At 38.4% G+C, this 16,838-nt stretch overlaps 2 protein-coding genes across 2 annotated transcripts; one reads left to right on the forward strand and one right to left on the reverse strand.

The window, feature by feature from the left end:
• Window positions 1-2,697: 2,697 nt before the first annotated feature.
• On the reverse strand, window positions 2,698-8,383 carry LOC149394134 (uncharacterized). Its single transcript, XM_089618266.1, has 5 exons — window positions 8,218-8,383; window positions 7,295-8,176; window positions 7,077-7,231; window positions 6,864-6,971; window positions 2,698-3,720 (listed from the first exon to the last, which is right to left on the reverse strand). The coding sequence occupies exons 1-5, from the start codon at window positions 8,381-8,383 to the stop codon at window positions 2,698-2,700; spliced, it is 2,334 nt and encodes a 777-aa protein (XP_089474392.1).
• A 1,768-nt stretch (window positions 8,384-10,151) lies between these two features.
• Window positions 10,152-11,898, forward strand: LOC149394135 (uncharacterized). The gene has a single exon (XM_089617573.1). The coding sequence runs from the start codon at window positions 10,155-10,157 to the stop codon at window positions 11,820-11,822; it is 1,668 nt and encodes a 555-aa protein (XP_089473699.1). The 5' UTR covers window positions 10,152-10,154; the 3' UTR covers window positions 11,823-11,898.
• Window positions 11,899-16,838: the final 4,940 nt, after the last annotated feature.

A 16,838-nucleotide genomic window follows, 5' to 3' on the forward strand; every position in this document is an offset into this window, starting at 1 on the left:
ATTCAATTATTAATTATATTTATTTAAAAATAAAATGAATAAATTGACTTCTTTTTATTGGAGGGACACCAAAAGACCAAAAAGGGACAAAAGATCCGGATTTCATGCAATAAGTACTCGCGTGCAAGGTTTGAAATCCCGAGGCCCCCGTCCGAGAACGGGGTTTTGGAGGGTCCCTGGCACGGTTAAGTACAACCCTGCCATTTTCCTTGAGAACCGGGGTAAATCGGATGGAAAGTGAGCTAGTTCCCGATTCAAGAAATCCAGCTTAGTTCAGCGTTAAAATATGTGGTATTTAAGCGAATACCAGAGTCATTTTTCATGTTCTCGCCGATAAGAAGGGCTTTGCTTCCCGTCGTCGAGCTGAAGATTTCTCACGCGATACCGCTTGTTCCCGCCGATTTCTGTAATTTTCCGGCGTTCGAGCGTTTTCATCCTCCACAATATTGGCGAGTGTCACACGTGGATAAATGTGTGTGTGTGTGTGTGAGAGAGAGAGAGAGAGAGAGAGAGAGAGAGAGAGAGAGAGAGAGAGAATATGGTACTATACTAACTAATAATAAAAATATGAATATTTTATGCAGACTCTTGGCACACGTTAGGCTTGTGTATTTTTTTTAGCTCGAGTAAACTAACTAATCATAAAATAACTAATGTTTTGTGTATTTTGCGAAATAGCTAATAAACAACATTAACTCACTTGATCAGACAAAAATACCATTCATTTAAAATGAAAGGTTACCAAATATAAATTAATTAAAAAAAATAAAAATTAATAAATGAAAAGAATTACAATAAATAACTCTTCTATTAATAGATTAAGAAATTCTATAAAAATATTACGAGATCTTCACCGTCGATCTTCAATGTGCCATCCGTCTCGAGCCGCCGATTCTTCGACCGGAGACAAAGAGCCACCCTCACTTTCACCGCCTTCCCCTATGTCTGCTCTACCCAAAGCGGTGACTCCATAGAACGCCCAAGCTCGTCATTATTGACTTGAGCCACCGATTTTCCGACCGAAAACGCAGAGTCTCCATTGCTTTCGCCGCCTCCGAATTAACAAGGATTAACATTGAAAATTAACAATGAATTAACACTAAATTAACAAGAATTAACACTAAATTAACAAGAATTAACACTACATTAACAAGAATTAACACTAAATTAACACTACATTAACATGAATTAACATTGTATTAACACTGAATTAACAAGAATTAAACCGAAATTAATACGAATAAACTAAAAAAAAAAACATACCGATTTAGTCTCCACAAAGCTCGGTCGCCGAATCTACGACGAATGACGATCAATTGTGGAAGAACCTCCAGGACGGCATTGGCGGACTGGCCCGCTGAAGCGCTCGAAGCCTGTGTTTCAAACACAAATTTACTAACATAAACGAAAATAAACAGAAAAAACCAAAATTGACACCAATTTACATATATATATACTCATATTAACAAAAACAAATCTACAATCCGTTCTCTTGAAAATCCACCGCCACAACTTGATGCGTCGTTATTACAACCTAATCTTGAAGAGAATAACAATGGCGAGAGAGAAGAAAGAAGCATAAGAAGAAGAAGAAGAAATTTGAATAATGCTTCATTAAGTCAAAAGTACCAGTGAATTAGCTACATATATAGCAATCCACCGTGTATATTACACGCCCCAATAAAACTAACAATAAAGGAACAAATAAGAAAAGAACACGTGTAAAGGCTTTTACACGGAGGATAAAAAACAACTAACTAGTTTTAATTAAAACGACACCGAATCAATTAAAACTGGTAAACCCAATAGTCCCCCTCAAGCGATACTGAACAAATTTTTGAGGTTGAGCTTGGAAAGAACAGAACGAAGAGCAGGAGCTGGTAGAGGTTTCGTAAACACATCAGCAAGTTGATGATGAGTCCTTATCGGCAGCAGCTTGATAACTCCAGAGCTAAAATGCTCACGTACAAAATGAAGGTCGATATCGATATGCTTCGTTCGCTCGTGAAACGAAGGATTCGAGGCAATATGAACTGCAGCTTGGTTATCACAATACAAAACTGATGCTGATGAAGCTTGAACACCAAAAGCCTTAAGTAACTGATGAAGCCAAAGTATTTCACTTGTTGCAGAGGCTAACGAACGATACTCTGCTTCCGCTGATGACCGGGATACTGTAGTCTGTTTCTTTGACTTCCACGAAATCAAAGAATCACCAATGAAAATACAGAACCCTGAAACAGACTTTCTAGTAGCAGAGCAAGTAGCCCAATCAGCATCACTGAAACCACGTATCTGCGTAGAAGAATTTGCCGAGAACAACAAATCAAGTCCTGGAGTGGACTTGATGTACCGAAGGAGATGATGAGCTGCCTGGAGATGTGAAGCTCTCGGAGTATGGAGGAACTGACTGAGAGCATGAACTGTAAAAGTGATGTCAGGTCTTGTAATTGTAAGATACAAGAGCCTGCCAATCAAGCTTCGATAATGCCTTACATCAGGCAAAAGTTCTCCTTCATCAGCTACAAGAGGATGCCTAGGATTCATGGGAGTATGAACTGGCTTCGACTCAAGAAAACCATAGTCGGCGAGTAACTGCAAGGCATACTGTCTCTGACTCAAAACAATGCCTACTTTCGACTTGGCAACTTCCAAACCCAGGAAATACTTGAGCTGACCAAGATCCTTGAGTTTAAACTAAGAACTCGGAAACTCCTTGACCTCAATAATCACTTGCATAGAAGGACCCGCCAGAATGATGTCATCCACGTATAGCAAAATAGCTACAAATTGATCTCCACTTCCTTTGGTGAACAAGGAATAATCGGCCTTTGACTGAGTAAAACCTGATGAGACAATTGCAGCTGTAAACTTCAGATTCCACTGCCTTGACGCCTGCTTTAAGCCATATATTGACTTATGAAGACGGCACACCATTCTCGAGTCTGAACCTCTTGAAGACTCCCCCTGATGGTGATATCCCAGTGGTATGTCCATGTATACTTCTTCCTCTAAGTCTCCATTCAGGAAAGCGTTATTGATGTCAAGCTGTGTGAGATGCCATTTCTGTGAAGCAGCTAAGGCTAACAACATCTTGACCGTCACCAACTTAGCCACTGGCGAGAAGGTATTGAAAAAATCTACTCCCTCCTTTTGATTGTAACCTTTGGCTACCAATCTTGCTTTATGCCGAGCAAGAGAGCCATCAGCATTAAACTTGTTGGTATATACCCAATGACAACCAATAGGCTGCTTATCCTTTGGTAAAGGAACGATACTCCACGTCTTGTTATCCACCATGGCTTGAAGCTCCTCAGCCATTGCTCGCCTCCAATGGTCATGTTTGGCAGCTTGGTGGTAAAAGTGTGGTTCAGGTAAGCTTGATACTGCAAGAGAAAAGGTGCGATATGATGCAGACAGATTATCATAGCATATGACAGCTGAAATATGATGCTTAGATGAAACAATGCTACCTGAGTTGTCAATCATCAACCCACAATGATAATCATTAAGATATTGAGGTTGATGCCTAACTCGCTGTGGTCTTTGATTGACAACTTCTTGAATAGGTGAAGATGTATCATCATTGGTATTAATGTCAGTGATGTCAGGCTGTATTACTGGTGCATCGGCATCTCTTGCAATAACTGTTGCATCGGCATCTCTTGCAACCAAAGGCATATTCTCATCTACCTCCGGTGAGCAATCATGGGCATCATCCTGGTTATTGTCAACACTAATAGGCACAGGAATAGTAAGACTTGAACTAGCAGGTAACACCAAATCAGGAAAGGGATCAATGACATCCTTTGAGTTAGTGATACTATGGAAGGGAAAAATATTCTCATGAAAAATAACATCACGTGAGATAAAAACATCCCTAGTGGTCACATCTAAGAGCCGATATCCTTTAAAATTAGGAGGATATCCTATGAACACACATTGTCTAGCTCTTGGTTCAAACTTATTCCTATGACTTTTCAAGGTAGAAGCAAACACCAAACAGCCAAACACACGCATGAAATTGTAATCAACAGCAGTGTTGTAAAGTAACTCAAAAGGAGTTTTATGATCAAGCAAAGGGGTTGGAGTTCTATTTATCAAATAAACAGAAGTAAGCACGCAATCAGACCAAAAGTTGATAGGTAAACGAGATTGAAAAAACAAGGCCCTAGCAACGTTGAGAAGGTGCTGATGCTTACGCTCCACCACTGAATTCTGTTGTGGTGTCTCAACACATGAGAATTGATGTAAGATCCCATGCCTTGAGAAATAGTCAGTGAAGGTGAGCTCCTTAGCGTTGTCAGACCTGAAATGTTTGATTCTCACAGAAAATTGATTGTAGATCATATCACAAAAATGAGGCACAATTTTGTGAACATCAGATTTATTCTTTAACATGAAAACCCTGTTGGAATCGATCTAGGGTTTAAGAAAATAATTAACGCTTCGCGAAGCGGCGGAATTTTAAAAAATTTCTTTTACAAGTAAAAACGGTTTTTACTAACCTAGACAAGTGCAAGTACATGTAATTAAAAAAACTAATATGAGCTAAGAAGTTTACTGACCTTTCTTGAAGCTTGATCTTTGAGAAGCTCTTAGAAAGTTGCAACGCTCGTCTCCCCTCGCAGCACGTCTCTCTTTCTTTCCTCGGCACCTCAAGAAACCACGAAAGTTTCTATCACTAAATCACTCGAGAGAAAAGGAATTAGTGAGTGGACACTTTTAAACACTACGACTTAAGAACGAGTCTTGAAGTCGCAGAGCTAAACTCTAGATCAAATGAGGACCTAGGTGCCAAAACAAAAATCGAAATTGAATAGAGAGAGAGAGGAGAGTGGCGGCCAAGCTAGAGAGAGAAGCTCTCAATCTCTAAAACTTGGAATGAATGAAATGTGAAGAATAAGGCTCCTATTTATAGGAGAGGTCTCACCTTCAATAAGGTAGTTTCCTCTTCTATAGAATATCACATATTCATGAGCCAATTTCCTTTTCTTCTCCTTATTTCACACGGCCAAAGAGGATCCAAGATATCCTCATATTTGTTTCCTCTTTTGACTCTACTTGGGCGCCCATCTTGATTCCTCTTAGAGGAAATTTGTTTCCTCTTTTTTTTTTGGCAAGTATCTAAATACATTAATGCACAAAATAATCTCTCTTTCACACTAAGGGCTGCACGAAATTTGGTCTCCCATTCACTTGGGTTGGACGGCCAAAAGCCTTCTAAAAAGGCTTTCTAGGTTTTTCTTTAATTGTTCATGACAACATAAGAAAAGCCCATTAAGAATTTTCAAGTAAAATTCTATGAAATGAAATTAATTCTCAAGGCCCAATAAACATGTTATGGCCGTGTGATATAATATGTCATCATATGACATTGTCAAAAAATTTATTGACATTCATTTCATGCCATGTCCAAAAAGACAAAATTACCCTTTTGACAATTTTCGTTCTTGTTTTGACTTAGCTTCCAGTTTAACTATTCCTATCGATGTGATTTGTGACAGTGACCTCATGGACCCAAATGAACAAAGCTTGAGCTAAACACTTGGACTCAAAAGTTCACAAACCTTTTCCAAGTTTAGCTTAATGCCAACTGACTCCATTAAAGAGTTGACACTGAAAATCTCTCGGTTCAAATGAATTTATTTTCTACTCAAGAATTCAACCTAATTATGATGAGCGGATCCACTGAATATTATCTATGTTTACCCTTCATGAATGTCATCAGCTAGTCGGGATTTACTAAATTACCATTTTACCCTTCTAGCTGTTATTTCCTCAACTCCTTTGTCGCTTGTGAATAAGTTAGAAACAATGTATTGACGAGGAGCTAACAAGTCACATTGTTTCATCCAAAAGAGTCAGGACTCAATTTGGACACTGGCCAGTTCATTTATTCACACTCCAAGGAACAAAGCATGAGGTGACATACATTGCATTTCAGCAATCTTGTACATGAATTCCATATCTATGAGAACTTCACAAAGTTACTCATGACATACTCATAACTTAGTATTTCACCAATAGGCCCTGTTCGGAATCACATGGTGAGTCCGAACTCTGACTTTCTCAAATGAGAATACTAAGGTGTGAAATGACATGTCTCATTTCAGGATTAAGGTAAGCGTGATGCAATTCATACATAGTGACTTCGAGACATAAGAGGTTAAATGGTTTGTTCTTATCTTGTCTCTAGAAGTGCACTGGTCAATTCAGTACCTTCGGAAGATACCTAGAAGAACTATAGAGTCTCCAACTCTCAATGCCTCGACATCATATATTCTTCTAACAATCGTACTGAGGTCAATAGTCCTTTGACCCTAAGATTGCGAATATATCGTTTTAAGCAAACTACGAAGAGTTTGTTCATGCAAATCTACATTTGTCTCTTCGTAAGTTGTTAAGTTTGTTTATGGACTAAAAGATTAAGGTTTTATCATAAAGCTTCAGACAAGGAAGATTGAATGAACGTTTCAACTTTTTATTAATGAATAAGCAATTACAAGCAAGAGTCTTCGTAAGACTATATGACATCAAATGTACATAAATAGACACTACTACTCTTCTTGTGGGCACCATTGACAACAAACCCAACAAAATCTGGTACAATCGTCAACAAGCGTTAGAAAAAATCTATGACCAGTACGAGATACAATGGAATAGGGCCCCCATATGTCACAATGTAAAAGATCAAAGGGATTATGTGATCTTTTACTGTGAGAAATGAAAGGAATCCTTTTTTGTTTAGCTAAAGGACAAACATAACAAGGTAAATCTTTATCAGAATCAGAAAAAAGAAGATTGTCTTTGAGGAAATGAAGGCGTTTAAAGGAAAGATGGCCTAGACGTCTATGCCACACTTGAGAAGTCACTTTGTTAACAACTGCAGTGCAATATTTGTGACCAGTGAGAACATAGAGATCAGAGCGCATTTCACCCTTGCCAATCATCGTCCCATGAGTCATATCCTGTATCACAAAACCTTGATCAGAAAAGATGACATGCCAAGATGTGTTGTGCAGTAAACAGCTAATGGAAACAAGATTAAATTTAAAGCAAGGGACAAAAAGAACATCTCTCAGTATGAGAGTTTCGCTGACTCTAATGTCACCAAAGAAATGCACTGGAATGGATGTATGATTGGGCAAATTGACACTGGAATTCTGTAATGGTTTAAGACTCAAGAAAAAGGCCTTATCAGAACAAATGTGCCTAGTGGCACCAGTATCTAAGATCCAATGATTAGTGCAATTATGTAAACGTTCATCATCACAATTAAAACTGCAAGAACCTGTTATGAATGAGGTCATGTTGACTTCACCAAGTTTTGACTGAGCAGTTGCCGGAGCAGTGATGCGATTGTTCAGGACGTTGCTGAGCTGGTGGCACTGGTCGCTTGTGAGATTCCCCATGGCAGTGACGGCTTCTGAAACATGATCAAATCCCTGGCCACCACTTTCTGCTGCATTGGCTTGTCCCTTGACTCTTGGCTTGTATCCACGTGGATATCCGTGCAACTTGTAGCACTTGTCCACTGTGTGGCCAAGCATCTTGCAGTGGGTGCAAAGAGGCCGATCTTTCTTTGAGGATTTTTTGGAATCCTGATTGACAGTCATTGCCATGGTGCTGGATTGATCGCTTCCATTTGTCATGTCGGCTTGGATAGCTCTCTGCTTTTCTTCTTGTGTGATCATGGCGAAGACTTTGTTCATCGGAAGAGTCGGATCCATCAAGAGGACTTGACCTCTCGCCTGAGAAAATGTCTCGTTGAGTCCCATTAGGAACTGCATGACATATTCCGAGTGCAGAAAGTCGTTCAAGGCCTTAGATCCTCCACATTTACATTCGCAGGTGCAATTTGGACGGTGATTGCTGAGTTCTTCCCAAATCGCCTTGAGCTTGGTGAAGTAGAGACCGACAGTTTGCTGATCTTGGATGCAATGCACGAAATCCCTGCGCAATTGGAAGATTCTTGGTGCGTTGCTCTGCCTGAATCTCTCCTCAAGATCTTTCCAGATCTCCGCCGCCGTGTCGCTGTAGACGAGGCTCGCTGAGATTTCTTTAGCAACGGCATTAAGAATCCATGCCAGGACAATACCATTGTTGCGACTCCACTTTCTGATCATCTTTGGATCTGTAGACATCGGCTTCTGGATCGATCCATCGATGAAGCCTAATTTGTTCTTGACATCGAGAGCAATTTCATAGATCTACTCCAGGAATCGTAATTGTCTCCGGTGAGGACTTGAGTGACCAAGAGAATTCCTGGCGTATCTGAATGATGGAGATAATACGGATCGAGGAGCTCATCGTCATTGGATTGCTGAGAGTTAATCTTGGTTAAAGAATCTCCGATCGGTGTTGCTTCAGGTGTCGACATTGAATCAGACAATCTTGATTGAAGCTTTCAACCGAGAATGGAGAGGAAAGGCAAGATCTAGGTCGATTTTTTGAAAAGCGAAAGCTCTGATACCATATTACAACCTAATCTTGAAGAGAATAACAATGGCGAGAGAGAAGAAAGAAGCAGAAGAAGAAGAAGAAGAAGAAATTTGAATAATGCTTCATTAAGTCAAAAGTACCAGTGAATTAGCTACATATATAGCAATCCATCGTGTATATTACACGCCCCAATAAAACTAACAATAAAGGAACAAATAAGAAAAGAACACGTGTAAAGGCTTTTACACGGAGGATAAAAAACAACTAACTAGTTTTAATTAAAACGACACCGAATCAATTAAAACTGGTAAACCCAATAGTCGTCGACAGAGATGTCACCGGAGCTTCGATCCTCCTCTGCTTGGACGAGGGAGAGTCGGAGCACACGGCGAGGCCGACGATTGCGTTGAAATCGTCGTCCGACAAGGCCGATGAGTCGCCGAAGTCCGGCGGATGAGGTGAGATCTCCGTCGACATGAAATCCAGTGTGCCAGTGGAGGAGATGAGATCCGACTCCGCCATCGTCGTAGACATTTCACTCCATCTTCCCCGACGAAATTTTTTGAGCTTGACTCTACGATTGTTTGTTCTGGCTTCGAGAGAAGGCAAAATTCACATGACTCGTATTGGCTTTCAACTCTAGAAAGTTGTTCAAGCTCCTATATTGTTGTTTAAGTCATTCATTTTCATTGTTATGAAGATTCTTTTTTATATATATAGCTCTGTTTATGATAGATATATACACTCTTTATTAGAGGAATAAATAGAGTTTTAAAGTCAAAGGTTTGTATAATTTTTTTATCTTTATTTGTAATAAATAGCATATATACTATATTTATAATATGTATATACATAGCTTTAAAACGTGACAGCTCGAGAGGGAGAGTTAAAAAAACTTTGTAAAAACAACTATATATATTAAAATTGGCTATTTTTTTAAAGATTCTTAAAATCGTTAGTTATTTTGAAATCTCAACGTTTCAAATGACTACTTCGTGTATTTTTTTTTTAATTCTTTTATTCTTTGTAGGGAATACTATTTAAAATTAATATTGACAATTCTAAAGGAAAAAAGTAAAGAAATATATACATGTTGTCAAAAAAATAAAAAATAATATACTATTTTTTAATACTGTATATTTAAAACTATAGTTTTAATTAAGGTAACCATAATGTTATTTTAAACAGTTTGTTCTTTATCATATTGAGCTAAAATGATAATATTTTATTTAGTAAGGGTAAATGAAACAATTATTACCATTATCATAAATTGAAAAACACTTAACATAACCAAATTTGTAATTTCCGTCCAGAATCTGAGTTGATATTCTATGACTTCGTTAAAAATTAAAGTTTAAACTTTAAACTAAAGAAAATATAACGAGTAATTATGAACTGAACTAGAAAACAAAACAAAACAAAGTAGGAAAGAAAATAGGGCGGTTTGTCGAGGACTTGCGGATGCGAAATCGAAAAGAAAGAAAGAAGAAGAAATCCGTTCTAAGAAGATGAATTTCCAAATGCTGAGCAGAAGATCCTCTGGTAATTGTTCAATCTTCTCTAGTTTTGCTAATTTCCGATCTTGTAGCTATGCTTCTGCTAGTAATACAGCTGAATTTGAGAAATTGGTCCACACCCGGTGCAAATCTCGAGACTTGTCTATAGGCGAAGCTCTGCGTCTCTTCAATGACATGTCTGATATGAGACCCATGCCCTCTGTTCGGAGTTTCAATCAATTGATTGATTCAATGTCGAAGATGAACCAGTTCTCCACTGTGGTCTCTATGTACTCACACCTCGTCAAGTTTCGTGGGTCCGATTTCCAACCCGATGTTTGTACTCTCACCATCGTTGCAAAGTGTTTGGGGCGGTCAAACAGTGCGAAGTCAGGTTTTGCAGTGATCTCGGTCGCCATTAAAAGCGGGATTGGTCCGGATTCGTTCACCATGAATACTCTTCTCGACGGGCTTTGTAAGGAAGGTTCTATGGCTGAGGCGATGGATTTGTTCGAGAAGATGGTCAAGCAACAGAAAGAGTTGTGCGATGAGGCAACATATGGGACCATCATCAATGGGTTTTGTAAGGCCGGAGAGACCCAAAAGGCAATCGGTCTTCTTAAGCGAATCCTTAAAGTTGAAGGGATCAAACTGAATTTGTACTGTTTTAGTGCACTCATCGACGGCCTTTGTAAAGAAAGACGAACTGAGGCGGCACTGAGCTTGTTTCGGGACCTGACCAGCCGCGGTCTTAAGCCTAATGTTGTTAGCTATAACTCATTGATTAATGGATTATGCAAATCTGGCCGCTTGGAAGAAGTACAGAAACTTCTAGCTGACATGGATAATGATGGAGTTTCTCGGGATGTTCATACCTACAGTATTGTCATTGATTCGCTTTGCAAAAGTGAGAAAATCGATGAAGCGATAGCACTGTTTAAGACGATGCCAGCACAAGGTATGAAGCCTGATGTTGTCACATTCACTTCTCTAATTGATGCATTGTGTAAGGCTGGCAGAGTTGAAGAAGCAAGTCTGTTCATCGAGAAGATGGTCGATTCTGGAATCCTCCCCAATATTGTTACTTTCACTACAATGTTGGATGCTCTTTGCAGAAACGGAAGAGGCAAAGAGGCACTGGATAATTTTGAAATAATGACTAAGAGGGGTCTCAAGCCCAATATCTACACATACAGTTCTTTGATATACGGTTTGTGCAAGTCGGGCTTATGGAGAGAAGCGAAAGAGCTGTTTGACAAAATGAAGGATCGAGGTGTATCCCCGGATGTAGTAACATACTCTATTTTAGTCGATGCTTTGTCCAAGGTTGGAAGGATAAAAGATGCTCTGGCTGTGTTCGATTCGATGATTCAAAGAGATATCCCTCCAAACATTATCATATACAACTCTTTGCTATGTGGGCTGTGTCGTTCTAATAATATGGAAGGAGCCAAGAGGTTGTTTGACAAGATGGCGACACGAAAGATCGTCCCAGATATCGTGACTGTAAATATTCTTATCAACGGCTTTGCTAGAATTGGGAAGATGGATAAGGCTCAACAATTGTTTGAAGCAATGATTCAGAATGGTTCGAAGCCAGATTTGATTACTTACAGCACATTAATAAATGGGTATTGCCTACAAGGTGAGATGGAGAAGGCCAAGGAGGTGTTTGATAAAATGCCATTTCTGCCGAATATCGTTTCATACCACACTCTGGTCGAATGCTACATAAAGACGGGACAAATAGATGTTGCTCTCAAGCTTCTCAAGGATATGATTTGTGCTGGTATTGTCCCAAATTATGTAGCAAAGACTTCTTTGAAGAAGATTCATGTGATAAGGCTTAAATTAAGCACTTGTAAAATAACCTTGCCATAGGCCGTGGTTATGAACTTGTATTTTTACTTATTTAGCACATGTTAAGGATTATAATTTTTCAAGTCGGAGTAACATATTCTGGAAGGAATTAATTGTACCTGATTACAACTCCTAATGCATCTGCTTTTTATATTGTTTACGATTTCCACTTTTGGAGAACATGGTTGTAAATGGTTGATAACAATTTAAGCATTTGATCTTACTGATTTTTGTTACCCATGAATTTCTTAAGACTGTTTGTTTTCCTGTCATCAAGCTCTGTAAGAACAGTTGGCTTTCTAAATTGTTCTATGGGGTGCAAAGGGACCTCGAAATTTCTTGCAAATGGAAATCACGTAATTACTCTAATTGAGACCAAAGTTATAGAATGATGTGCAGACAAATACAGACGAAGAAGAAAACATAAATAAATTCAGCGGTGAACATTACAAAGGTTATGCAAGTGTCTTTTGGGTTCAGAAAGAAAGGTTGATATGTTTTTTTAACTTCTCTCCACTAATATTATCTTCAAAGAAAGGACATTCACAACCACCACCAGGCTTAAGATATGATTTCTTAGCATTTTTATAGCTTTAGTCGTTGCATATCTATAGCGAAAAGGAAGATGGCAATTGATGTATAGTCTGTAATGGCTGATGCTCATCTTAATAAAGATTTGGAAAAAAAAAAAACTAGATTGTTGATGAAGTATTGAAAGCTTTGGATGATAAGCTTGTTGATGAATTGTTTTTGAAGTGGTTGCGTGTTACTGGAATTGAAAAAAAAAAAAAAAAAAAACCCCAGCAAAGAAGCAAGAAAGGGCTAAATTAGAGACAATACTAACTGGGAACTGTCAATTTGAGGACAAAGTTTGTAAAAGAGATGTTAGATCGAGACTTATTTTAAATAATTTTCTGTGACGGACTATATAATAAAAATAGTATGTAATTAAGCCACCTAAACTTTGAGAATAAGTAACCAACATTCGATAAATTTTAAGTAAATAGCCAAAATGTTGACATAACATGACGCGGCATCATATGGTACTTTTCTTGATTTCCAGTTTTTCCATCTTGTTAATTGAATATTAGAATCACAAGTTTATTTTAAAATTCGAAAATTATACATTATAATCGGCATTTTTGTTTGAATTTTGAATATTGTTATTAATAATAGTAATTCTCTCTCTCTCTCTCTCTCTCTCTCTCTCTCTCTCTCTCTCTCTCTCTCTCTCTCTCTCTCTCCAACCCGTGATATCAAAGTCAAATCGGGATAACAACTCCTTGCGCTCTCCTTTTTTTTATAGCATGAGTATGCGACGGCAGAGACGGCGACGAGGCAGACGATCGGTGGGATAGAGGCGAGAAGCAAGTTTTGATCACTATATTGCGGCGGAAGACGAAGAGGCTTGACTTCGAGAGGACGTATTAGTCGATCTCCAGGAACGACTCGATATGGGACCGGCTTAGGGATCGGAGGCCATGTCCACCTAAGCCAGAGTTGGAGTCGGAGAACGAAATGTTGAGCCGCTTCTTGTAGCCTTCAAAGATGATAGTCGAGGAGACCGTAGTTTGTGAGTACTCCACGACCACGGCCGATTCAAAATAAGAGTTATATTTTTATTTTTTTTTAAGTAAAAATAGAAATAGGAGTATGAGGCGAAGGATTAGAGATTAATATTGGTCATATTGAAATCTTTACACACCAAAGTTGCAATTTTTTTCTTAGAGAAACAGTGGGTTCATAGACCCCTAAAATTAATCAGGCATTTCCATCAAAGCCTCATCTTTTAACTCAAGTTACATCAAAGTCAAGACTGAGAGCTTTTTTTTTTAACAAGTTAATATATTACAAGTTATGAACATAAACTCCACTTCACAGAAACACGAGGAGGCAAAAACAACAAGTATATCTAAATTAACAAGGCCAACATCGATTTTTGGAATCGTCTTGGTCACCACCATCTCGCAATCCGATTGAATCATCACCTTCAAAACGAGCTTTCTTCCGGCCTTCCGAAATAGCCAGACGAGAAAAGTAATATAGGTCAAAAGAACTATTGTTACGTTATTTTGTTGGCTTTATTTTTTAGTGCAAGTTGTTTGGAAAGATGTCGGTCGTCATGCTTCTACTTCTGGTGAGACATCTTTCCTCCTGTGTGCTAACATGATTTCAGGCAAGTTTCCAGTATTGACAGATTGCCTCGCTGGTGACTTCATTATGAGATATTGCCTCGCAGGTGGCTTTATTATGAGATATTCGTATGAGGCTGGGTAAGGAAACCCTAGATACACTTCCAGGCCTGTACAGCTGCTATAAAAGCCATGCATTCCCCCTTAGCAGCCTCGACGCTTTTGATAAAACACTTAGAGCTCTTAGAGGTGCAAGACCGGCGGACTGGGAGGCTTTGTGTTTTGTTAATCGCGGTGTATTCTCTCAAACACTATTCCACAAAGATTGAGTGTCTGTGAGAGTTGGGTTTTGTGATCTCGTGATTGAAGGCTCACGAACGGTTGAAGACTGAAAGTCATCCGAGCACAGGCGGTGGCTCGAAGGGTGGAATTGAGACGGAGCTCAAATCCAGAGGGAGTCCCTGGCTAGGTATTCACTGGTGGTAATAGTCTCTAGGTTTTATTGATTTGGTGATTGTAATCTATATAAACCTTGCGTGTACTATTGACTACAAGATAGTGAAATCCTTTCCACTGGCAGAGTGCCCCCAGACGTAGGTGTATTACACCGAACGGGGTAACCATATCGTGTGTATTTCTTTATCGCACTGTTTGTTGTTTATCCATTATCTGTGTGCAAGCAAGTTGTCGGACACATTGTCAATACATTGTGTGCGACATCTTGTCCTTGTGACTCATCAGAATTTCAAGAACAACAATAGAGTTCCAAAAAATACATCTCACTCAGCATGTCAATTTTATTTAAGAAAAATGTCGATTTAATATATTATTTAAGAAAACTTTCAATTTAATTTACAATATATAAATAAGTTATGACGGGTAATTAGGACTGTATTTTTAAATATTGTATATTTAAACTATAGTTTTAGTTAAAGTAACCATAATGTTATTTTAAACAGTTTGTTCTTTATCATATTGAGCTAAAATAATATTATTTTACCTGTAAGGGTAAATGAAACCATTTTTATCATTATGATAAATTGAAAAATACTAAACATATCCAAATTTGTAATTTCCGTACAAAATGTGGAGTTGATATTCTATGACTTTGTTACAAAAATTAAAGTTTAAACTAAAGAAAATATAAAAAAGAATGAACTGAACTAGAAAACAAAACAAAGTAGTAATCTGATGTCAACAATTACTAACTTTGGATTTCTTCTTGATTTGTACAGTGATAGCGGAAATTTATTTATTATTCAAGCAAGGTTGTACTTTGGTTGAACCTAGTCGGTATCATGAGAAAAGATCTTTCGGAATTATGATGTCGTCCGAAGTGAACTTCGCTAGCTTTGTTCAATACCCTTATGCCATCGAATCCCCTTATGCCATCAATACTCGAGGATGGGTGTGATTCGATTGACATATATTGTTGATGTATAATGTCAACAGTTGACTTCAACTGTTGACGTCAATAGTTGACGTCAACTGTTGACATCAACTGTAATTCGACTAATAGTCACAGTCCGTTTCACTCTGGTGACGTAACGGAGTGCACCTAGTGAAAATGAGAACCATCTCAGATTAGTGAACAATCACAGTACATGTACCTTCATAACTATGCTCACTAACTACCATTTTAATAGGAATCGTTGGCCACATGAGCAACCACCGGTTGGTTCATGCATGAGTCGACCCAACATTTCAGTGAAAGAAATCTAGCCCATACGCACTAGCGTAACTAGTACACACAGGGATCAACCCTCCCACCTATCGTCAGAGACACAACCTTGGTATTGGAATCAGAAAAGCCCTTCCGAATGGAATTGACCACCATGTTTAGAAAACCGCCAGTCACGAGGGGATCTTTCATCCTCACGGTGTTGTGTCAATGTTGGAGGCCTAAGACTCAATATACTTTTAGTATTTTAATTTCCTAGCATTAACTTTAATCTAGGTGATACACTCGTGTTTACTAAATCATATTAAAAGCTCGAGTGATTCTAAGCTACCCTTAAAAATAATAAGTTTCGATATAGCTTAGTCATTAGGAAATTGTGACATTCTAATCTTGATTATCCTAATAGTATTCCTTCACGGAAAAGCTCCCAGTAGAGAAGGTGAGACACTAGGTCTTCTTAAGTACCTCTCAGCTTAGCCTCTTATCGGCTTGGTGACAAAGCTCTCCGATCCGTTCAACTCATTCATTAATTAACTATCCTAATCCAATTAGACAATTTTAATGAATGAAAGCCCATGACAACCATAAACATACGATACACGATCTAAGTTATAGCATACAAGCATGGCAAAGCAATTAAATAAACAAGCATAGCAAGCATGGTTTGATTTGTGTTGATCGTATCCTAATTGACTCTTTAAAAATAAATCAAGATGAGCCCAATCATATTGACCCATGGATTCAATTAGGCCCATTCTTATGTCCTTTAGAAAAATAAATCAATATCAAATTATTTAATTTTTCTAAGTTTTTTATCGAAAAAATTAATTAAGTAAGGGCCTGTTCCAATGTCTCATTTAAAATAAATCGATATCATAATCATTTATTTTGTAATGTTTTAAATAAAAATCATTAGGGCTTAGCCCATACAAGTAATTAAATAAAACATTTAAAAAACTTAATTTTTTTTTCGGTAAATTTTTTTTTTTTAATGAGTGGGCCCGTGGGCCCACTAGGGTTTCCGGGCTGAGGCCCGGACGAATCCTCTAATCTTGACCTAGGTCAAGTTTAGACTTGAGGCTGCACCGGACCGCCGCTGCCACGAGGGCGCGGCCCGGCACGAAGAGGACGGCCGAGACTTGTCACAAAATTTTGTGACAAGTTTTCTTGTGGGGTAGTCGTTGAGGCTTTCTTCGTCCGTCATGCTTCTTCGTTGTGTGTCCG

Source organism: Urtica dioica, chromosome 6, assembly GCF_054948205.1.
Source record: "Urtica dioica subsp. dioica isolate 48M chromosome 6, U.dioica_male_clone48M_v1_H2, whole genome shotgun sequence".
In the NCBI taxonomy this organism is placed as follows: Eukaryota; Viridiplantae; Streptophyta; class Magnoliopsida; order Rosales; family Urticaceae; genus Urtica; species Urtica dioica.

Bases quoted from the DNA above. Each gene is read 5' to 3' on its own strand.
- LOC149394134 (XM_089618266.1), bottom strand. From the start codon at position 8,383: ATGTCGACACCTGAAGCAACACCGATCGGAGATTCTTTAACCAAGATT. The intron at 8,177-8,217 runs GTAGATCTATGA...AGAACAAATTAG, and splicing joins AGACAATTACGATTCCTGGA to GCTTCATCGATGGATCGATC. The intron at 6,972-7,076 runs GTTCTTTTTGTC...TTTGTGATACAG, and splicing joins AAACTCTCATACTGAGAGAT to GATATGACTCATGGGACGAT.
- LOC149394135 (XM_089617573.1), top strand. From the start codon at position 10,155: ATGCCCTCTGTTCGGAGTTTCAATCAATTGATTGATTCAATGTCGAAG.